We start from the raw sequence: 24,940 nt of genomic DNA, 5'->3' as shown, positions 1-24,940 counted from the left end.
GAAAAGCAAATACCTACATACTTGACTCAAATCGACACTGTTGCAATGGTGAAAAGGCCAAAAAGAAACAGACAACCCTTTTCTGTCCTGAACCAACAGTAAAGTCAAGGTTATGCCCCAGTACAGTGTGTGTGCTGACCTGGGTAGGCGTGGCTGTCATAATGCAGGCCCCCTCGGGGGACGGGCTGGCTGCCAAACAGAGGGTCACAGTAGAGGTTGTGACAGAGTTTCTCCAGGAAGCGCAGGACGTACGTGACGCTGTTGACTGTGGGCAGGGTGAGGGTATGGTGCTGCTGGTCAAAGTGGGCTGCATGGGACACAGAGGGCAAGGGTTCGGCTCAGACAGCCAATTCCTCACATTTAGCAGCAATGCCAAGTGAATAGGAGATATAGAGCTTTGGTTTGATCAATTTCAGGAAAAAAGGAACTACCAGTCTGTTTTAACAACTGGTCCTGATGTAGTGCACAGGGAGGCTTGAAATAAATGAAGGAAATGCAAAGACTCTTTGATTATCTCTATAACTAAACTTCTAATAAAGCTTATAGAGAGCATAGCCCATACAGAAAGCAGGTACCAGTCCTTACCTGATATGACCTCTCCTCCGTGACCTGGCTTGAGGCAGGAGAAGACAGAGCTCTGATTGTGGGCACAGTCCACACAGGCCTGGACACACTGCTGTAGCACCGAGGAAACCCGGCCTGGACCAAAGTGGTCAGGCAGCTGCTGCACCCGCCGCCCGTCCAAGTGGGGTCCCACCTTCCCATACTTGTTCAGGTATACACATACTGTGGGACATGTAGGTAGATGCAGGGAGTCACGCACACAAACATAGAGGCATCTAACATTCAGCATGTATACCACTCTGGCTGAAAAAGGCAGATTTGATTTAATGCTCCAAACATATTTAACAATATTACATTTTCATCAACTCACAAGAATGTCCGAGGGCATTCAAGTATTCATAATAAAAGTTGCATTGCGCTCCACAGAAATCCATATGAGTGTTAATTGTAGTGATGAAGTACTACTTTGTGCGTGTGTACCTGTTGCAGCATGCAAGGCGGCGCTGGGGATTGTGGCGTTGTCCAGGGGCACCGTGCTGGTGTCTGGCTCTGGCATACTGCTGTTGGGGGAAACGGGCACAGGGTTGGGCACCACCCGCGGTTTTCTCTGTTTACACAGACACACACACATATATATATACACACAACGTTTAGTGGGGTGGTATGCGCTCATCCATAAAAATAAAATAACTTGTCCCAGGTGCTGGATTAGTTACATTGTACCTAAAAAAATAGAATTGTGTGTGTGTGGTTACCTTGCTGCCAGGCTTGGGTCCTCTCTTTTTGGGGATCTTGATGGACTCCACTTGACCCTCCTGCAGGGCCATCCTCTGGGACCAGTTGGCTGGCAGCCTCCCTCTGGGCCGGGACATGGGTCGCCCTGGGCCTGCCATGGCACCCTCCAGCCAGCCTGCTCTCTTCGCCCAGCCCAACTAAACACAGAGGAGGAGTGAGAGGACAATGTTAGGCTTAGGTCAACCACTCTAGATATCAATTGGAGGGCAAACATGACCTTTCTCAGTAGCAGTGGAATTAGAATATAAGTTAATTCTTGACCAATAAGGTCGTTATTATAAAATAGTTTTTGGGTGCTGCGACACAGGATGTAACAACCAACCCTACCCCACCCACCCTTCCCAACCATGACTCCCCAACCCGGGTCCTTGGTCTGTACCTTACTCCCCGGTTTGGGGCCTCTCTTCTTGGGGACCTTGATATGTTCCAGTCCCTTTCCGGGCGGGGGGGCCTGTGTTCCTACTCCGGCCCCCTTCTGGCCCCAGGGCCCTGTCAGCTTGGCTTTCCTGCGGCCTGGCTTGCGTCCCCGTTGGCCAGGCGGCTGTCCTGGCATGGGGTGCATGGCTGTTCCCTCGCTACCGTCTGAAAGGCAACTGAGGGTCTTGGGTAGCGCTGCTGTCCCCAGAGACAGAAAGAGTGATAGGGGGAGTGTAAAAAAAAGAAGTTCAAATAGGACGTTATGGAATCAAACAAATGCAATTTATCCTCTAGTCTAGAGATCAATATATCCATTGAAGTTATGTCATTCATTATTTCCTTCATTCATTAAAATGCAGCCTGACAGGAAACAATGAATGTCAGATTCAGGAAGTAGCATCAAAGTAACATATAACCAACCAGGAAAGAGCAGCGACTTATTCAAAATCATGACAGACTCAATGACATAACCAGCCAGTGATAGGCAATAATGCCTCTAACAACACAACACAGCAGGAGTGGTAGACCCGGCCACACACAAGTGCACATAGACAGCCTTTGTGTTAAGGAAGGCCATGGTGACCCAGTTTGCTTTCAGCTGTGGAACAAAGAGGCAACTTGTTTTATACACTTGTGTTACACTCTCTTACTGCCCTGCCGTCATCGAGAAGGATGAGAGACAGACAGAGAAAAAGTGTTGCCAGGACCACAATTACAAATTCCATCTAGACACCGTTGCCTTAGAGCACACAACAAACTATTCCTGTCTTGGCTTAAACATCAGCACCACAGGTAACTTCCATAAAGCTGTGAACGATCTGAGAAGCAAGAAGGGCCTTCTACGCCATCAAAAAGACACATAAAATTCAACATACCAATTAGAATCTGGCTAAAAATCTTGAATCAGTTATACAGTGCCTTCAGAAAGTATTCACACCCCTTGACATTTTCCAAATGTTGTTGTGTTACAGCCTGAATGTAAAATGGATTACATTTAGATGTTCTGTCACTGGCCTACACACAATACCCCATAATGTCAAAGTGGAATTATGTTTTTCAAAATGTGTACTAATTAATAAAAAAATGAAAAGCTGAAATGTCTCAAGTCAATAAGTATTCAACCCCTTTGTTATGGCAAGCCTAAATCAGTTCAGGAGTAAAAATGTACTTAACAAGTCACATAATAAGTTGCATGTGTGCAATAATAGTGTTTAACATGATTTTAAATGACTATATCATCGCAGTGCCCCACACATACAGATAATTGTAAGGTCCCTCAGTCGAGCAGTGAATTTCAAACACAGATTCAACTATAAAGACCACTGAGATTTCCCAATGCCTCGCAAAGGGCACCTATTGGTAGATGAGTAAAAAAAAAAGACATTGAATATTCCTTTGAGCATGGTGAAGTTATTAATTACACTTTGGATGGTGTATCAATACCCCCAGTCACAATTTTCAAACCTTCCATAACAAAACCATCACCTATAGAGAGATGAACCTAGAGAAGAGTCCCCTCAGCAAGCTGGTCCTATGTTCACACACAGAGCCCCTGGACAGCAACACAGTTAGACCCAACCAAATCATGAGAAAACAAAAAGATAAATACTTGACACGTTGGAAAGAATTTACCAAAAAACTGAGCAAACTGCAATGCCATTTGGCCCAGAATACCTGACCACTGAGACTGACCCAAAATTAAGGAAAGCTTTGACTATGTACAGACTCAGTGAGCATAGCCTTGCTATTGAGAGGCCACCGTAGGCAGACCTGGCCCTCAAGAGAAGACAGGCTATGTGCACACTGCCCACAAAACGAAGTGGAAACCGAGCTGCTCTTCCTAACCTCCTGCCAAATGTATGATCATATTAGACACACATATTTCCCTCAGATTACACAGACCCATGAAGAATTCAAAAACAAATCAAATTTGTATAAATTAAAAAATATTTTTATAAACTCCCACATCTATTAGGTGAAATACCAGTGTGCCATCACACCAGCAAGATGTGTGACCTGTTGCCACAAGAAAAAGGGCAACCAGTAATACACAAACACCAATGTAAATATAACCCATATTTCTGTTTATTCATTTTCCCTTTTGAACATTGTTACAACTCTGTACATAGCCATAATATAACATTTTAAATGTCTCTACTCCTTTGATACTTTTGTGTGTTTAATATTTACTGTTCTTTTCTGATTGTTTATTTTACTTTTGTTTATTATCTATTCACTTGCTGTGGCAATGTAAACATACAGTATGTTTCCCATTCCAATAAAGCCCTTTGAAAGGAATTGAGAGAGTTCTTCACTGAGATAGATATCAATGGCAGAACTTGCAATGAGTGATACAAAGCAAACAACTCACTTCACGCACACACACACAATAAAAGGGTGAGACAAACAAATACAGACCTTGCACAACAGAGGCTCCTAAGCTTTGTGAAGTGGTTCTGATTACAACCCAATCAAGCCCAGACAGACAGACAAAGACAGTGAAAGTAGACGGTAGAGTTCCTCTGCACTAAGTTACCCGTGTGACTCGTCCTCTCTGCACATTTCCTTCCTCTCTTGAGTTTTGATACACTTGCAAGGCCTCGCCAATTGGGACCGGACAAGACCAAATTCCTCATAAACCGCAGGCAATTACTCTCGCTCGTTGTAATCTCTGTGCAATTCTCACCAGAAGAAAAAGCTAACTAGTAGCCTACCGAGGCCCATCAAGCAGAACATGCTGACACTGCCTGGGAAATAATAGCAGTAGCAATAAAGACACAGACTGCCAACAGCTGTCAGATATGGTGTTAACATTTATCTTTAAACCTCACACCCTTCCGTTCTTAGGGGCCAGGCCAAGTCTAAATCACACACTGCCTAAAGTGTACGAAGCAACGATGGCGACAATATGTGCAGCATGCAAAGTTACACATGAATGCAGACACTCGCACTAACACATGACTTGGCCTGTGGGGCAATATACCAGACTTGGGTTGAAATACATGTGTATTTGACTATCTGTTATTTAAAATACTTTTTTTCTGTGTATTTGAGTATTTTCAAATACACAGCTTAAAACAAGTACTTTTATTTGAGTATTTGAACGGTTATTTGTAAAAAATAAAATAAATACTCTACCAAATTGTAATTGATAATGTTTGAAATATGTTTTTGGAAATACTATTTTCAAATACCTGGGTTAAACGCATGGGAGTGTATTTGAGTCAGTGTATTTTCAAATACTTTCCGAGAGTATATCCAAATATACATTAAAATATTAAACTTGTCTTTTCAAATATATATTAGAATACATAATTCACTTACATTTTAGTCATTTAGCAGATACTCTTTGAAGAGGTAGGGTTTCACATGTTTATGGAAGAAAATACACAACGCTGTTCTAGCTTGGTGAAAGGACAGAGAAGAGCTTGGACTGGGCTGGTGGGAGCTGCCAAGAGACCAGAGGTACATCGCATGTATGTGAAAGTAATTGAGACATTTGAAATGGTATTTGAACCCAGGTTTGTAAAATACACACACCCATAATGGTACGCACCGAAAAAGTCTGCAGGTTATAATTATACTCATGTACACGTCAGTATCAGATACAGTGCCCATCATAAGTATTCACCCCCACTTGGATTTTCTTCACATTTTGTTGCGTTACAAAGTGGGATTAAAATAGATTTCTTTTGTCACGATCTACACAAAATACTCCTTAATGTCAAAGTGAAAAGAAAATTCAATAAATGTTTACAAATTAATTAAAAATAAATAACAAAAACATCTTGGTTATATAAGCATTAATTTGTTATGGCAAGCATAAATAAGTTCAGGAGTAAAAATGCGCTTAACAAATCACATAATAGGTTGCACAGACTCATTCTGTGTGCAATAATAGGGGGTAACATGATTTTTGAGTGACTACACCATCTACACTACATAACCAAAAGTATGTGGACACCTACTCGTCGAACATCTCATTCGAAAATCATGGGCATTAATATGGAGTTGGTCCCCCCTTTGCTGCTATAACAGCCTCCACTTTTCTTCCAAAGGCTTTCCACTAGATGTTGGAATATTGCTGCAGGGACTTGCTTCCATTAAGCCACAAGAGCATTAGTGATGTTGGGCGATTCGGCGCTCCAATTCATCCCAAAGGTGTTTGATGGGGTTGAGGTCAGAGCTCTGTGCAGGCCAGTCAAGTTCTTCCATACCGATCAACAAACCATTTCTGTATGGACCTTGCTTTGTGCATGGGGGCATTGTCATGCTGAAACAGGAAAGGGCATTCCCCAAACTGTTGCCACAAAGTTGGAAGCACAGAATTATCTAGAATGTCATTTTGTATGCTGTAGCGTTAAGATTTCCCTTCACTGGAACTAAGGAGTCTAGCTCGAACCATGAAAAACAGCCCCAGACCATTATTCCTCCTCCACCAAACTTTACAGTTGGCATTATAAATTGGGGCAGGTAGTGTTCTCCTGGCATCCGCCAAACCCAGATTCATCCTTCGAACTGCCAGATGGTGAAGCGTGATTCATTACTCCAGAGAATCCGTTTCCACTGCTCCAGAGTCCAATGGCGGCGAGCTTACACCTCTCCAGCAGGACGCTTGGCATTGCGCATGGTGATCTTAGGCTTGTGTACGGCTGCTCTGCCATGGAAACCCATTTCATGAAGCTCCCGACGAACAGTGGCACTTTTGGAACTCGGTAGTGAGTGTTGCCACCGAGGACAGACGTTTTTTACGTGCTATGCGCTTCAGCACTCGGCGGTCCTGTTCTGTGAGCTTGTGTGGCCTACCACTTCGCGGCTGAGCCGTTGTTGCGCCTAGACATTTCCACTTCACAATAACAACACTTACAGTTGACCGGGGCAGCTCTAGCAGGGTAGAAATTTGACGAACTGACTTGTTGGAAAGGTGGCATCCTATGCTGGTGCCACGTTGAAAGTCACTGAGCTCTTCAGTAAGGCCATTCTACTGCCAATGTTTGTGTATGGAGATTGAATGGCTGTGTGCTAGATATTATAAAATTTGAAGGGGTGTCCACATACTTTTGTATATAGAGTGAATGTACCTCACACACTCAATTATCTTTAAGGTCCCGCCGTTGAGTAGTAAATTCTAAGCACAGATTCAACCAAAAGACTAGGGACCACTTTTTTACAAAGCAAAGACTGAATATCGCTTTGAGCATGGTGAAGTTACTAATTAGGCTTTGGATGGTGTATCAATACACCCAGAACATGTGCAGACCAGCTGGCTGGGGTGTTTACAGACATATTCAATCTCTCCCTATCCCAGTCTGTTGCCCACACTTGCTTCAAGATGTCCACCATTGTTCCTGTACCCAAGAAAGTGAAGGTAACTGAACTAAATGACTATCGCTCAGTAGCACTTACGTCATCATGAAGTGCTTTGAGAGGCTAGTTAAGGATAATATCACCTCCACCTCACCCTACACACTCCATCAGACCCCCGATGCAAAAAGAAGGAAGTTACCCCACCTAAATAATGCAAAAGTTACATTTTAACATTCATGAGAAAAGAGAGTCAACTAATAAAGCAGCGGACCATTTTGTGGTGCTGTAACGTAAAGCTGCGACCGCAGCGCAATCAATAGGAGGTGAACAGCGCCTGGTGTTGAAATTATAGCCTCGCTAACTTGTTATGCAAGAGGCTCACAGGAATAGATAATCTTCATTTTAATTTGACTTTATAAACAAGAGGGTTTAATTGCAACCTATTTCTTCCGAGCCTTACATAACATAACTTGGCTGAGGCTTGGCTATGGCTTAACTGCAACTTTCAGAAGAATTTTTTTGGGGAGTTTTTCAATTAGGCCTGCTTACAATTGCAACTTTACAAAAATGTAGCATCCTACATAAAACAATCATGTAAAGAAAAAAAGGTGATGTCTGCAAATGACTGTCTGAATGTCTTTCAGGAGTCTCGGGATAGCCTGCTCCTGTAATGACAGAACAGAAAATACTGTCAGCATGAGACCTAAATAGCCTAAGTATTTAGTATTTGCTAAGTCATATAGGCTAGTTACTTACTCAATGGGAAAAGTTACATTTCTTCTCGGACACGATCTTGTTGATGGCGGGTGAGATGGATGTGATTTTGATGTGCAGGCAGTCCTCGATTGACTTGTGTGAAAGCCGGTTTCTGTCGTGAGTCTAGATTGCGTTCATAGAAGGACTCGCAAGTGTAAGTTGATCCAAACATTGTTAGCACATAAAATGCAAGTTTCTTTATTGTGCTGTATTCCTCTGAGCTTGCCAACCAAAACGCACTCAGGGACTCGGTACTCCTGATTCTTCAACGTGCGTAAGCGCAGCCTTCCAGATGAAAAGTCCAAATCGATCTACTCAAGCTTCCTAGTAAAGGCCTCAAGTTTTTCCACCATGTCCACGACTGTTTTCCCTCTTCCTCGTAACTGCAGATTTAACCCGCTTAAAGTGACAGAACAGATCAGCCCAAAAAAAGAACGGAGGGGAAATCCTAATTTTCCAGAATGTGAAGGTGGTCAGCTGCTGCACATATTTAGCTTTTTCTGAGAAAATCGACAACCTGGTCATGCAGCTCACAGAACCGGTCCAGCGCTTTTCCTTTACTCTTCACCCGCTTTGAGGATAATACAGTGCCACTGATGCGGCCCGCTACCAAGGACTGCCACCATTGTTCCAAGATGGCCACCATTGTTCCTGTACCCAAGAAGGCAAAGGTAACTCAACTAAATGACTATCGCCCCATAGCACTCACTTCAGTCATCATGCAGTGCTTTGAGAGACTAGTCAAGGATCATGTCACCTCCACCCTACCTGACACCCAAGACTTCAATTTGCATACCGCTCCAATAGATCCAGACGATGCAATCGCCATCACACTGCCCTACCCCATCTGGACAAAAGGAATAGCTATGTAAGAATGCTGTTCATTGACTACAGCTCAGCATTCAACACCATAGTACCCTCCAAGCTCATCATTAAGCTTGAGGCCCTGGGTCTCAACCCTGCCCTGTGCAATTGGGTCCTGGACTTCCTGACGGGCCGCCCCAGGTGGTGAAGGTAGGAAACAACCTCTTCACTTCGCTGATCCTCAACACTGGGGCCCCACAAGGGTGCGTGATCAGCCCCCTCCTGTACTCACTGTTCACCCACGACTGTGTGGCGATGCACGCCTCCAACTCAATCATCAAGTTTCAAACGACACAACAGTAGTGGGTTTGATTACCAACAACGACAAGACAGCCTACAGAGAGGAAGTGAGGGCACTCGGAATGTGGTGTAAGGAAAACAAACTCACACTCAACGTCAACAAAACAAAGGAGATGATCGTGGACTTCAGGTAACAGCAGAGGGAGCATCCCCCCTATCCACATCGACGGGCCCGCAGTGGAAAAGGTGGAAAGTTTGAAGTTCTTTGGCGTACACATCACAGACAAACTGAAATGGTCCACCCACACAGAATGTGGTGAAGAAGGCACAACAGCACCTCTTCAACCTTAGGAGGCTAAAGAAATTTGCCTTGTCACCTAAAACCCTCACAAACTTTTACGGATGCATAATTGAGAGCATTCTGTCGGGCTGTATCACCGCCTGGTACGGCAACTGCACCGCCCACAACCGAAGGCTCTCCAGAGGGTGGTGTGGTCTGCACAACACATCACCAGGGGAAAACTACCTGCCCTCCAAGACACCTACAGCACCCAATGTCATAGGAAGGCCAAAAAGATCATCAAGGACAACAACCACCCAAGCCACTGCCTGTTCACCCTGCTACCATCCAGAAAGACTCACAATCATTGGCCACTAATAAATGGATCACTAGTCACTTTAATAATGATGTTTATATATCTTGCATTACTCATCTCATATGCATATACTGTATTTTATACCATCTATTGCATCTTGCCTATGCCGCTCGTTCATCGCTCATCCATATATTTATATATTCTTATTCCATCCCTTTACATACATGAAGGGAACTCTCGTGCGCCAGCTGTGTGGTTAGTGAGAAAGTGCATGTTGCAAATGTACGCTCCCTTACTAGACGTCCGACTACGTCCAATAAATCCGCGGACGGCGTCGGGCCGCTCACGGGGGCCGGATCTTCCAGGAAGTCATCGAACGGAGTCTCTCGGACCTTCCGCTTCCGTTTAATAAAATTTTCAAATTTTGGTCATTTCTTTGCAGTTCCGGATTATTCCACGGGAGGGCGAACGGAATCATATTGCAAATGTAACATATATCACCAATCACGACACGGCTTTTTCTCCTAAACGGAAAAGAATTCAAAGACGAAACTCGGTCTGCGTGGGTTTGGCATAATGGGCAGTTGGCCCCGAACAGGATGGAGTCGAGGCCTCGACGCTTTTCGAGTTAAGGCTATTTTTCTGGGATTAAAAGTCAAACAGGAAAATAGAGTGCTGATTTGACCGCTTCACATCAAACTACATGAGCCTACGGTGTCAGGAAAAAAGGAACCATGCATTTACCAATGTTCATTTCAGAGAAATTGTACAATGACACATTGGTGATATTCAACAATAGGAGGGGTTTTTTTCGAAAAAGTTACATATCCAGTTGCAGCGTGTTCAGATGAGTCCGTTAAGGCGGGTTTCGGAGCTCTGCAAGATTTCTATGATTTTCTGTGATTTTCTGAAACAACACACACTTGTTCAACCCTCTGTAAATAAGTCAGTTCTTAACATAAAGACCTAAAACTCAATATTCTATAAGAGCCTAACGTTCAGATTCCTGTGTCAACCAGAAGTGCCTTAAAATGGTGTCATAGGGGCTGTTTTGAAGGGTTAAAAAGGTCAGATCTTTCCACAACTTCATATGTGTGACTAGGCAACCCTCATGAACTGTAATTCAGTCATATATCCCATCAGATGTCAAAGAAAAGCTCTCTCACACACACACACACACACAGCAAGGACGGAGTGACACAGTGCGGTGCTTAAAGACACAAAGAGCCTGCAATGGCATTACCATTATCTCTAGGCTGTGCCGAGTTCAATGAGACGCCCCGCTTGACCGTAGCTCGTTCGGTCTGAGCACAGTGACCGTGAGAAAACTAGGCCCAAAATGATGCCTGCACCAATATGTCAAGTGCTTTTGGGTGACAGTGAGAGAACCGTTAGGGTTAGAAGCACAATTCAACCTCAGGATCGTTCCTGAGGTCCTCCCGATCTGTGCAAGCCTAACCTTGACCCTGTGGCATTAACCCTTCACAGTAAAAAGAAGGTGTTTAGATCAAAAAGTGTGCAATGACTTCTCTCTCCATAGGAATACATTGACAATTCTCCTAAATTCAACCTGAAGTCTATGTGGGTTATGAATGCCTTATGAACCTGTCTTCTATAACAATCCATCAGGCTACTGTGCGGTCTACCTGTGTCGATTCTAAGGTTCCTGGAGCAACCGGAAGTTGTTAAAATCACCCTAGAGCTATTGTCATATAAGCAACCTGCAGATAGTGAAAATCACGCAACTCAACCATCTGTCATTCAGTCAATTTTTAAGGTAGAGAGTTCATATTCAGGATTCTGTTTATGTGTACCCCAAAGACAACGTGTGTGGAGCAAGAGCTTCCTGTGACAACCGAAAGTTGTTAAAAACAGCCTAGAGCAATTGTCATATAAAACGCACATAGTGAAAATCACGCAACTCAACCATCTGTCATTCAGTCAATTCTTAAGGTAGAGACTTCATATTCAGGATTCTGTTTATGTCTGCAATTGTCATATAAAACGCACATAGTGAAAATCACGCAACTCAACCATCTGTCATTCAGTCAATTCTTAAGGTAGAGACTTCATATTCAGGATTCTGTTTATGTCTACCCCAAAGACAACGTGTGTGGAGCAAGAGCTTCCTGTGACAACCAGAAGTTGTTAAAAACAGCCTAGAGCTATTGTCATATGGCCAACCAGCAGATAGTGAAAATCACGCAACTCAACCATCTGTTATTCAGTCAATTCTTAAGGTAGAGACTTCATATTCAGGATTCTGTTTATGTCTACCCCAAAGACAACGTGTGTTGAGTAAGAACTTCCTGTGACAACCGGAAGTTGTTAAAAACACCCAAGAACTATTGTCATATGGCCAACCAGCAGATAGTGAAAATCACGCAACTCAACCATCTGTTATTCAGTCAATTCTTAAGGTAGAGACTTCATATTCAGGATTCAGTATATGCCTACCCCAAAGACAACGTGTGTCTATTCTTTTTGCAAAAAAAACTAAAACACACAATTTGGCCATAGGGACATAGTGTGGGGCTTAGAGGCTTATACCGCCTTCAATAGTTATTTTCGTTCAAACGATTCAAGAACCGTCAGACCTAGAGCTCCGAAATTTTAGAAACCTGTTCTAGAGCTCAAGTCGATAGTGCACAGTGATTTATGTGGCTCTAGAAGGTTCTCAGACCGAGAAACCGCCTCGTGCATTTGCAATATGTTCAATTCATTTTGAATATCACGGACATGGCGACATGTAGAAATGTCCCAGAGTCGCAAGACTAGGTGCATTGAAACCGCCTCGGCCCATAGAGACGGACCCCAATGTCTCTGTCCGATAGCTCATTCAGGGACCCCGTAGTAACGCCCTGAAAAAGTGGATTTTCAGCACCAATTAAGGCCATTGCTCGGGCACCGAATGACCTATCTAGCCGAAACTTGGGATTCGGGGTCGCCTCACATAGGCCTACACATATTGTCAGAGCTGGACCCGCAGCTATAACGTAACTATGTGTTTTATGTTTTTTTATGATTGAAATTGAAAGCACTGTGAATTATGGGCCTTCTCTGACATATGTGATAGTTGGCTTCTATACGAGTTGGAAAAAGTGGATTTGGTGTCAGATGGTATCAGTTTGGTGTCAGAATGACATCTAATTGACTGATGGACGCTGACTGCTGGGTGACGAGCAATGGAGAGGAACCACAGTCACTGCCCGGCCATCCCGAGTTCATCGGGCCAGTCAATTATGCATTTCTGCAGTATTTTTGAGCATGCATAAATTCGTGATGCTAAATGCCCATTGAATCATATTGCAAACGTAACGCACAATATTGCAAATGTAACGTGCATTTGCAATATGATTCAACAGCAAAAATATCACCAAAGTTGACATGATGAATCATATTGCAAACGTAACGCGCAATATTGCAAACGTAACGCGCGTTTGCAATGATTCAACAGCAATAAATATCACCAAAGTTGACATGATCAACCATATTGCAAACGTAACGCGCAATATTGCAAACGTAACGTGCATTTGCAATATGATTCAACAGCAAAAAATATCACCAAAGTTTACATGATGAAATCAACACAATGAGCGATAGAGAGGAACCACAGTCACTGCACGGCCATCCCCAGTTCATTGGGACAGTCAATTATGCATTTCTGCAGGGTTTTTGAGCATGCCAAATTCGTGGTGTTGAGGCCCGTTGAAACATATCGGTAATGCGCATCCATGCACATGGTGACCCGAAATGGGTTACCAGGATTAATTTTTTAGAAGGGTTTTAAATGCCTTTAGGGGGGTGCAAGGGGTCCATGGTTGGGTAGGGAGCACCTTCCATCAGTGCCCATCCAATATTTTGGACAAATGTAACGCGCATTTGCAATATGATTCAACAGCAAAAAATATCACCAAAGTTTACATGATGAAATCAACACGAGCGATGGAGAGGAACCACAGTCACTGCACGGCCATCCCGAGATCATCGGGCCAGTCAATTATGCATTCTGAGCATGTCAAATTCGTTAAAAATGTTTAAAGCAACAGAGTCCCACTTCTCCCTCATCATACATGACAAGTAGACTGTCTGCATTGATTCATGGCTTAACATAGGGCTATATATCATTTGGGCAGTATAAATGCCATTTGGACTATGGTTCACTGACTTTTGGGTTTGGAAACCGACTTCCTATGATCGTACATGGCAAACGGACAAACATCCTGATTTGGCACATTCAATACTTTCATACACGTATAATTGACAAAAAAAAGAATTGGACATTTCATTTGCACATTTCTAATGGCATTTGGCAAAAAAAAAAAAAAAATATGTCACTTTTGACTTCCTATGAAATCATATTCCAAATGCACAAATCATATGCCTTATGCACAAGCAAATATGTCACTTTTGACTTCCTATGAAATCATATTCAAAATGCACAAAACATATGCCTTATGCACAAGCAAAAACAGCCCAAAAAATTATGTCAATAAATTATGTCAAATGTATGTCTATACAGCTCTTATACATGTGTAATTGACATAAAAATTCAAAAAAAATCAAAAAAAACGGTCCAGAAACCACTCTTTAAGGGGTTGAAAAGTTTTCAAAAAATATGTCATTTTTTCAAAATTTGACTCTTGAATTGTGTTACATTTGCAATATGAAAATTCACAGCTGAGAGCTCTAGCCATCTATTGAAAATTTGCTGTGATTTGGCACATTCGATACTTTCATAATTGACCAAAAAAAGCATTGGACATGACATTTTGCAAAAAAAAAGAAAAAAAAAAAGTCACTTTTTTCCTATGAAATCATATTCAAAATGCACAAATCATATGCCTTGTGCACAAGCAAAAGCAACCCAAAAAACGACGTCAATAAAAAAACGTCATAAGCATGTTCATACAGCTCTTATACATGTGTAATTGACATAACAATCGAAAAAAAAAATCGAAAAACGGTCCAGAAACCACTTTTTTAAGGGTTGATACGTTTTCAAAAAAAATATCATATTATCAAAATCTGACCCTTGGGTGTAGACTTGGGTATCATTTGCTGTATGAAAATCCACGGTGGAGCGCGCTCGCCATCTATTGGAAATTTGGGGTGTTACAATTGGCAATTGCCATCGGAAAATTGCCATATGATTGGCCCGGAGATGGACCGCTTTCGGTGGTATTTACAATCGTGTGTATGATTCGTGCTATGCCAATATGTTCCCATGTTATTTTGTCCAAATTAGGGGGGTTTTCCCTTACTTAGATTTGTGTGTATTAGGTGGTAGTTGTGGAATTGTTAGATTACCTGTTACATATTACTGCACTGTCGGAACTAGAAGCACATGCATTTCGCTACACTCGCATTAACATCTGCTGACCAATACAATTTGATGTCTCCCTGACAAAGTTGATTATGCACATTACGTTATCCATTACATCTTTTAGCTCACCATTTAGTCTGGCACACAGCACACTGATGTTTGGGGGGCGATTTCCTTCAACCTGCAGACCAGGATGTGTCTGCCCACCATAAAAGAAGCCTAGTCGGTAACCACAATATTTACTTTTTCGAATGGCAGGCATGCTGCGTAAACAATTCTTACAGCTTTGTGAATATGATGTCCCCGGTGGTGTGTCCTTCGGGCGGGAATCCGTGCCAGCAGCTCTTATTTAAATTCCTTTCCATCAAAATAACATACATATACACACACACAAATAACTGTGCTACATCGGTGTTGTCAGTACACAGCAAGCCAGGGCAAAATGCTCAGACTGATTGAGCCCCTCCAGAACGATCCTATGCACATCATCTGCCAGTGCATGGACAAGGCAGCCGGCTGTTGATCCAGACAGGGGCATCTGTTTGACAGATACAATTATGCTATCCAAATAAAATAAAATGTTATTGGTCACGTACACATATTTTTCAGACGTTATCGCTGGTGTGGAGAAATACTTATGTTTCTATCTCCAACAGTGCAGTAATACCTAACAATACACACAAATCCCCAAAATAAAAGACAGGAATTGAGAAATATCAGAACGAGCAATGTCAGAGTCCGGAATATAAATATATACACTGAGTATGAGCCTTGACTAGAATACAGAATATTCACTCAGTGGCCAGTTTCTTAGGTGCACCCATCTAGTACCAGTCTGAATTCTTTGGGGCATGGAAACATTGCTCAAATTGGTATCAAGGAATCTTACGTGTGCCAGGAAACCATTCCCCACACCATTACACCACCAGCCTGTACTGTTGACACCAGGCATGACGGGACCATGGACTCATGCTGCTTACGCCAAATCCTGACTCTGCCATCAGTATGACGCAACAGGAACTGGGATTCATCAGACCAGGCAATGTTTTTCCACTCCTCAATTGTTCAGTGTTGGTGATTGCGTGTCCACTGGAGCCACTTCTTGTTTTTAGCTGATAGGAGTGGAACCCGGTGTGGTCGTCTGCTGCAATAGCCCATCCGTGACAAGGACCGACGAGTTGTGTGTTCCGAGATGCCATTCCGCACACCACGGTTGTACTGCGCTGTTATTTGCCTGTTTTTGGCCCGACTGTTAGCATGCATGATTTTAGCCATTTTCCTTCGACCTCTCATCAATGAGCAGTTTTTTTTGCCCACAGAACTGCTGCTGACTGGATGCTTTTTGTTTGTTGCACCATTCTCGGTAAACCCTAGACAAGTTTCTCTCAAACTCGGTCCATGGGACCCCATGGGGTTCACGTTTTGGTTTTTGCTTAACACAACCGATTAAAATGATTCAATTTTGATGATTAGTTGAATATGAGTCAGCTGTGTAGTGCTAGGGCAAAAAACTAAACGTGCACCGCTTGGGGTCCCGAGTACAGAGTTTGGGAAACCCTGCCCTGTCGTGCGTGAAAAGCCCAGGAGACCGGACATTTCCGAGATACTGGAACCAGTGCGCCTGGCACCGACAATCATACTACGCTCAAAGTTGCTTAGGTCACTCGTTTTGAACATACTAACGTTCAGTCTAACAGTAACTGAATGCCTCAATGCATGTCTGCTTTACAGTATATAGCAAGCCATGGCCACGTGACTCACTGTCTGTAGGAGCAAACCATTTTCATGAACAGGGTGGTGTACCTAATGAACTGTCCACTGAGTGTACTTATGAAGTTGGTAAAACAGGATGTAAACATAATTTTTTAAAGAAGTGACCAGTGTTCAAAGACTATATACATAGGGCAGCAGTCTCTAAGGTGCAGGGTAGAGTACCGGGTGGTAGCCAGCTAGTAACAGTGACGAAGTTCAGGGCAGGGTAATGGGTGGAGGCCGGCTAGTGGTGACTATTTAATAGTCTGATGGCATGGAGATAAAAGCTGTTTTTCAGTCTCTCGGTCCCTGCTTTGATGCACCTGTACGGTCTCTGCCTTCTAGATGGTAGCAGGGTGAACAGGCCGTGGCTTGGGTGGCTGAGGTCTTTGATGATCTTCTTGGCCTTCCTGTGACACCAGGTGCTGTAGATGTCAGTGTGTCCCCAGTGATGCCTTGGACTGACCACACCACTCTCTGGAGAGCCATGCGGTTGCAGACAGTGCAATTGCTGTACCAGGCGGTGATACAGCCCGACAGGATGCTCTCAGTGGTGCATCTGTACAACTTTGTAAGGGTTTGCGGGGCCAGGCCAAATTTTTCTGTTTGGATGGACCATTTCAGGTTGTCAGTGATGTGCACACAAAGGAACCTGAAGGTTTTCACCCCATCGATGTGGACGGAGAGGTTATTTTCAAGGCACCACTCAGCCTACAGTGAGGAGGTGAGGATCTTGGCGGTCTCGTTGTTGTTGGTAATCAGGCCTACCATTGCTGTGTCGTCTTCAAACTTGATGATTGAGTTGGAGACATGTGTGGCCATTCAGTCATGGGTGAACAGAGAGTATCGGTGGGGGACTAACAACGCACCCTTATGGGGCACCTGTGTTGAGGATCAGTGTAGCGGAGGTGTTGTTGCCTACCTCCACCACCTGGGGTCGGCTCCACCACCTGGGGTTGACCCAGTTGCACAGGGCAGGGTTCAAACCCAGGGCCCCCGAGTTTAGTGATGAACTTGGAGGGCACTATGGTGTTGAAGGCTGAGCTGTAGTTGATGAACAACATTCTTACATAGGTATTCCTCTTGTCCACACATGCACTGGTCTGCACATGTTAACCTGTTGGGTCTAGGGGGCAGCATTTGCACGTCTGGATAAAAAAAATGTACCCGATTTAATCTGGTTACTAATCCTACCCAGTAACTAGAATATGCATATACTTATTATATATGGATAGAAAACACTCTAAAGTTTACAAAACTGTTTGAATGGTGTCTGTGAGTATAACAGAACTCATTTGGCAGGCAAAACCCTGAGACATTTTCTGACAGGAAGTGGATACCTGATGTGTTGTATTGACTTTAAACCTATCCCATTGAAAAAGACAGGGGTTTAGGAATATTTTGGCACTTCCTATTGCTTCCACTAGATGTCACCAGCCTTTACAAAGTGTTTTGAGTCTTCTGGAGGGAGATCTGACCGAACAAGAGCCATGGAACGGTGATGTCCCATTAGACACCTGGCGCGCTAGTTCATGTTGGGTACCCTCGTTCCAATACGTTATAAAAGAGTATGCATTCGTCCACCTTGAATATTATTCATGTTCTGGTTAAAAAAGGCCCTAATGATTTATGCTATACAACGTTTGACATGTTTGAACGAACGGAAATATATTTTTTCCCCTCGTTCATGACGAGAAGTCCGGCTGGCTTACATCATGTGCTAACGAGACGGAGATTTTTGGACATAAATGATGAGCTTTTTTGAACAAAACTACATTCGTTATGGACCTGTGATACCTGGAAGTGACATCTGATGAAGAGAATCAAAGGTAATGGATTATTTACATAGTATTTTCGATTTTAGATCTCCCCAACATGACGTCTAGTCTGTATCGCAACGCGTATTTTTCTGGGCGCAGTGCTCAGATTATTGCAAAGTGTGATTTCCCAGTAAGGTTATTTTTAAATCTGGCAAGTTGATTGCGTTCAAGAGATGTAAATCTATAATTCTTTAAATGACAATATAATATTTTACCAATGTTTTCTAATTTTAATTATTTAATTTCTGACGCTGACTTGAATGCCGGTTATTGGAGGGAAACGATTTCCTCAACATCAATGCCATAGTAAAACGCTGTTTTTGTATATAAATATGAACTTGATAGAACTAAAAATGCATGCATTGTCTAACATAATGTCCTAGGAGTGTCATCTGATGGAGATTGTAAAAGGTTAGTGCATCATTTTAGCTGGTTTTATGGTTTTGGTGACCCTGTCTTTGACTTGACAAAACATTACACACAACTCTTGTAAATGTACTGTCCTAACATACTCTAAATTTATGCTTTCGCCGTAAAACCTTTTTGAAATCGTAAAACGTGGTTAGATTAAGGAGATGTTTATCTTTCAAATGGTGTAACATAGTTGTATTTTTGAAAAATTTGAATTTTGACATTTATTTGGATTCAAATGTGCCGCTCTTGAAATGCACCTGCTGTTGATGGAGTGCACCACGGGTGGCACGCTAGCGTCCCACCTAGCCCCAAGAGGTTAACACGCTTAAACGTGAAGGTGTTTAGCTTGTCCGGGAGCAAGGCATCGGTGTCCGTGACAAGGCTGGCTTTCCCTTTATAATCCATAATATACTCAATTTAATAACAAACAAAAATAATAATTTTGGTCAATCAGATGCACCATTGAGAGCATTCTGTCGGGCTTTATCACCACCTAGTATGGCAACTGCAATGCAGTGAATACCCCCTAATCAAGACACATTAGTGTTTTATGTCTCATACATTTTGGGAAATTTTCTTCAACTTTGACAAAGTATTTTGTTGAGAAATAATGACAATTTAAACCATTTTAATCCCACTTTAATGTGAAGAAATACAAGGAGGGTGAATACTTATGATAGGCACTTTACATAAAGCAGCAAGAGAGACCGTGTTAAAAAACAAAATACGTACTTACAAACACACACATACTCATAACACACACACACAACCCCACCAACAATACATAAAGATACACAATGTCAAACATAGCTATTTAACCTCCTAAACACTAAAGAGCTCACTATCGCCACACCTGCCATGGACTCAACATTGTGAAGGAGCTCAGTGCTGTCAAACACCCCTCAACATACTTTATTTTTCTAATCCTCAGATGGCAGGGTTTGTTCTGCTGCAGAGGATAAGTTCATTAGAGTTACCAGCCTCAGAAATTGCAGGCCAAATAAATGTATCACAAGTTCAAGTAACAGACACATCTCAACATCTGTTCAGACGAGACTGCGTGAATCAGGCCTTCATGGTCGAACTGCTGCAAAGAAACCACTACTAAAGGACACCAACAAGAAGAAGAGACTTGCTTGGGCCAAAAAATACGAGCAAATTTGAGATTTTTGCTTCCAACCGTCGTGTCTTTGTGAGACGCAGGGTAGGTGAACGGATGATCTCAGCATGTTTAGTTCCCAACGTGAATCATTGAGGAGGAGGTGTGATGGTGTGTGGGTGCTGTGACACTGTCTGCGATTTATTTAGAATTCAAGGCACACTTAACCAGCATGGCTACCACAACTTTCTGCAGCGATATGCCATCCCATCTGTTTTGTGCTTAGTGGGACTATCATTTGTTTTTCAACAGGACAATAGGACCTCGAAGGCTGTGTAAGGGCTATTTTACTAAGAAGGAGAGTGATGGAGTGCTGCATCAGATGACCTGGCCTCCATAATCACCTGACCTCAACCCAATTGAGATGGTTTGGGATGAGTTGGACCAGAGTGAAGGAAAAGCAGCCAAGAAGTGCTCAGCATATGTGGAACTCCTTCAAGACTGTTGGAAAAGCATTCCAGGTGAAGCTGGTTGAGATAATGCCAAGAGTATGCAATGCTGTCATCAAGGCAAAGGGTGGCTAGTTTGAAGAATCTAACACTTTTTTGGTTACTATGTAGAAAATAGTAAAAAATAAAGAAAAACCCTTGAATGAGTAGGTGCGTCCAAACTTTTGACTCGTACTGTATATTGCTTATATACTTTTCGGGATTGAAAAACGTTTTCAGTGTAAACTTATTAAACAACTAACACTAGAATGTATACAGACCCCTTGACTTTTTCCACATTGTTATGTTACAGCCTTATTCTAAAATGGATTAACCTCTATGGGCTAGGCGGGACGAATTCGTCCCACCTACGTAACAGCCAGTCTAATCCAGTGGCGCGATTTTTGAATCGTTTGAAATACTATTACTTCAATTTCTCAAACATATGACTATTTTACAGCTATTTAAAGACAAGACTCTCGTTTATCTAACCACACTGTCCGATTTCAAAAAGGCTTTACAACGAAAGCAAAACATTAGATTATGTCAGGAGAGTGCCCAGCCAGAAATAATCAGACACCCATTTTTCAAGCTAGCATATAATGTCACCAAAAACCCAAACCACAGCTAAATGCAGCACTAACCTTTTATGATCTTCATCAGATGACACACCTAGGACATTATGTTATACAATACATGCATGTCTGTTCAATCAAGTTCATATTTATATCAAAAAACAGCTTTTTACATTAGCATGTGACGTTCAGAAAAAGCATACCCCCCGCAAACTTCCGGGGAATTTACTAACAGTTTGCTAAATTACTCACGATAAACGTTCACAAAAAGCATAACAATTATTTTAAGAATTATAGATACTCCTCTATGCACTCGATATGTCCGATTTTAAAATAGCTATTCGGATGAAGCACATTTTGCAATATTCTAAGTACATAGCCCAGCCATCACGGCTAGCTATTTAGACACCCGGCAAGATTAGCCTTCACCATAATCACATTTCCTATAAGAAAAATGTTCTTACCTTTCCTGTTCTTCGTCAGAATGCACTCCCAGGACTTCTACTTCAATAACAAATGTAGGTTTGGTCCCAAATAATCCATAGTTATATCCAAATAGCGTCGTTTTGTTCGTGCGTTCTAGACACTATCAGAATGGTAATCCACGGTCGCACGCATGGCGTGACAAAAAATGTCTAAATATTCCATTACCGTACTTCGAAGCATGTCAACCGCTGTTTAAAACCAATTTTTATGCCATTTATCTCGTAGAAAAGCGATAATATTCCAACCGGGAATCTGCAATAAACTAAACAGCCGAATTAAAATACTCCACGGGGTCTAATCGCGCACGCGCCTCATTCCATTGTCACCTAATGGGATACTTGAATAAGGTGATAATCTGTTTCAGCCTGAGGCTGCCTCGTCAACCTTCATGATTTTCCCGGCTTCTGAGAGCCTATTGGAGCCCTGGGAATTGTCACGTTACAGCTAAGATCCTTACTCTTCAATAAACAGATGCAAGACGCACGACTCCTTGTCAGACAGGCCACTTCCTGCATGAAACCTTGTCAGGTTTTTGCCTGCCATAGGAGTTCTGTTATACTCACAGACACCATTCAAAGAGTTTTAGAAACTTTAGTGTGTTTTCTATCCAAACCTGAACAATAATATGTATATTCTAGCTTCTGAGTTGGTGTAGGAGGCAGTTAAAAATGGGCACATATTTTTTCCAAAATTCTCAATACTGCCCCCTAGCCCAAACAGGTTAAATAACAATTCTCAGAAATCTACACACAATACCCCATAATGACAAAGCGAAAAACAGGCTTTTAGAAATGTTAGCAAATGTACACCACTGTTCAAACGTTTGGGGTCACATAAAAATGTCCTTGTTTATGAAAGAAAAGCAATTTTTTTGTCCACTAAAATAACATCAAATTGATCATAAATACAGTGTAGACATTGTTAATGACTATTGTAGCTGGAAACATTCTTTATGGAATATCTACATAGGCGTAGAGGCCCATTATCAGAAATCATCACTCCTGTGTTCCAATGGCACGTTGTGTTAGCCAATCCACGTCTATCATTTTAAAAGGCTAATTGATCATTCGAAAACCCTTTTGCAATTATGTTAGCACAGCTGAAAACTGTTATGATTAAAGAAGAAATAAAACTGGCCTTCTTTAGACTAGTTGAGTATCTGGAGCATCAGCATTTGTGGGTTCGATTACATGTTAGTCCCTCCGATAGCATAAACCATGGCAAAATGTGTAGAATTGCAGGAAATTAGCTTTAAAACAGCACATTTTTGTCACTGTGGCCAACAGGTGGGCCTCTAAAATTTTAGATTGCCCTTTATTCATTTCAACTTACCCTTCAGCAGTGTAAAACCCTGCCTCAATCTGCTGTGCTGCTGTCCTCTCCTTCACCCTCTACTCTTTTCCAACTCTTACTCCTCTACTCTCATTTCCTGCCCTCCTTCACTCTCCTCCCCTCTGCTGACAAGACAATGTAAACAGCACGCCTTTCACAGACAGCACCTTTTCCCTATCGGTTTTTCTCCTACTTTCTCTCAGTCTCTGGTTATCCTGGATGCCCCCTTTGCCTTGGCCCCTTTTAGTGCCAGCATGAGGCCCACATAGTGGGGCATACACACGCATAGCTTTGCCTGATCCCCCCCCTTCACAGTCCTGTGCCAAGGTCTCATAAAACACACTCTTACAAAAGGAACCCATTCTCTTTCTCTCCCTTCTGTTCTTCCTCACTCATTCACTCAAATTATGTCTTCCTCCAACACAAGAGAAGGAATTTCAAAGGTGCGTTCTATTGACCTAATAAACCACTCCTCATTCAAAGGACATTTCAGAGCCTTTAACTTCAGATTTGAATTCTAAAATGTGATTTTACATGAATCAATAATGTTAAAGTCAATACCACAGGTATTAGACCACATCAATGACCACAATATAAATAGCTGACAAGTCTACAGGGTGACACAAACAAACACACATACCATACATACACAGAGACACGCACAGACCTTTGGTGCCTGGCGGCTGCAGGTTGTCCCCGGTGAGAGAGCACCAGCCCACGGGGAAGATGTCCCGGGAGTCGTAGCGGCAGTAGTAGTCGAAAGCACCCCGCCAGCCGTCGAAGGTGACCAGCACCTCCACGCCACGCAGCGCCCCCACCGTGGCCGGACAGATGAAGTGGGGGTTCTTGCGGTCCACCGCCTCCAGCTTCATGCCCACCTGGAAGGAGTTCTGCTCTGGGGCTGGGGGCTCCTGCTGGGGTACGAGGGAAAGGGAGTTGGCAGGGACGGGAGAGGTCAGTGACAACAGAGTAGGTAAATGTAGGATTATCCAGATGAAATGTGAAATAGTTCGGAAGCTTTATTTAGTTGGAAAATGTATATGATCACGTATGATGTTGTGATCCCAATGGTGAGTATGGAAGAGGAAAACAAATTATTGTTGTCTATCAACAATGACAAGCCACCTGGATCTGACAACTTGGATGGATTACTGACGATAATAGAGGTCGATATTGCCCCTCCTATTTTCCATATCTTCAATTTAAGCCTACTAGAAAGTGTGTGCCCTCAGGCCTGGGGGGAAGCAAAAGTCATTCCGCTACCTAAGAATAGTAAAGCCCCCTTACTGGCTCAAATAGCTGACCAATCAGCCTGTTACCAACATTTAGTAAAGTTACAGAAAAAAATTGGTTTGACCAGATACAATGCAATTTTACAGTAAACAAACTGATAACAGACTTTCAGCAAGCTTATAGGGAAGGACATTCAACAAGCACAGCACTTATACAAATGACTGATTAGCTGAGAGAAATGTATGATAAAAAGATTGTGGGGGCTTTTATTAGACTTCAGTGTGGCTTTTGACATTATCAATAATAGTCTGCTGCTGGAAATGGCTTTACACCCGCTGCTATATTGTGGATAATGAGTTACCTTTCTAACAGAACAGAGGGTGTTCTTTAACCTGTTATGGCTAGGGGGCAGTATTTTCACGGCTGGATAAAAAACGTACCCGATTTAATCTGGTTACTACTCCTGCCCAGTAACTAGAATATGCATATAATTATTGGCTTTGGATAGAAAACACTCCAAAGTTTCTAAAACTGTTTGAATGGTGTCTGTGACTATAACAGAACTCAAATGGCAGGTCAAAACCTGAGAGATTCCTTTACAGGAAGTGGCCCGTCTGACCATTTCTTGAACTTCTTTGCCATCTCATTCAATTATAAAGGATCTCTGCTCTAACGTGACACTTCCTACGTCTTCCATAGGCTCTCAGAGCCCGGGAAAAAACAGAATGTCGTCATCCCAGCCCCAGGCTGAAACACATTATCGCCTTTCTCAAGTGGCCGATCAAGGGACTGTGGGCTTAGGCGCGTGCCCTGGCCGCCCCCGTCTTTGTGATTTTTCCTCTGTTTGCCGAAAAGGAGATTCCCGGTCGGAATATT

At 42.7% G+C, this 24,940-nt stretch overlaps 1 protein-coding gene across 9 annotated transcripts in view; it reads right to left on the bottom strand.

Annotated features, from left to right (window-relative positions):
• The window catches only part of LOC106584189 (Scm polycomb group protein homolog 1), a 52,100-nt gene that overhangs the window by 6,228 nt on the left and 20,932 nt on the right, over positions 1 to 24,940 (bottom strand). For 7 of the 9 annotated variants that reach the window (XM_014169207.3, XM_014169212.3, XM_014169180.3 and 4 more), the window contains 6 exons: positions 23,499 to 23,745; positions 1,739 to 1,974; positions 1,320 to 1,496; positions 1,045 to 1,171; positions 586 to 786; positions 140 to 307 (listed from right to left, as the gene is read on the bottom strand). In XM_014169207.3, coding sequence (XP_014024682.1) covers positions 140 to 307; positions 586 to 786; positions 1,045 to 1,171; positions 1,320 to 1,496; positions 1,739 to 1,974; positions 23,499 to 23,745 — 1,156 coding nt within the window. The remainder of the gene's footprint in view (positions 1 to 139; positions 308 to 585; positions 787 to 1,044; positions 1,172 to 1,319; positions 1,497 to 1,738; positions 1,975 to 23,498; positions 23,746 to 24,940) is intronic. The other 2 variants (XM_014169215.3, XM_014169225.3) reach the window with 2 other exon arrangements.

The sequence above is a fragment of the Salmo salar genome, chromosome 02 (genome assembly GCF_965601325.2).
Source record: "Salmo salar chromosome 02, fSalSal1, whole genome shotgun sequence".
In the NCBI taxonomy this organism is placed as follows: domain Eukaryota; kingdom Metazoa; phylum Chordata; class Actinopteri; order Salmoniformes; family Salmonidae; genus Salmo; species Salmo salar.
This window is presented reverse-complemented; position numbering and strand designations above follow the sequence as displayed.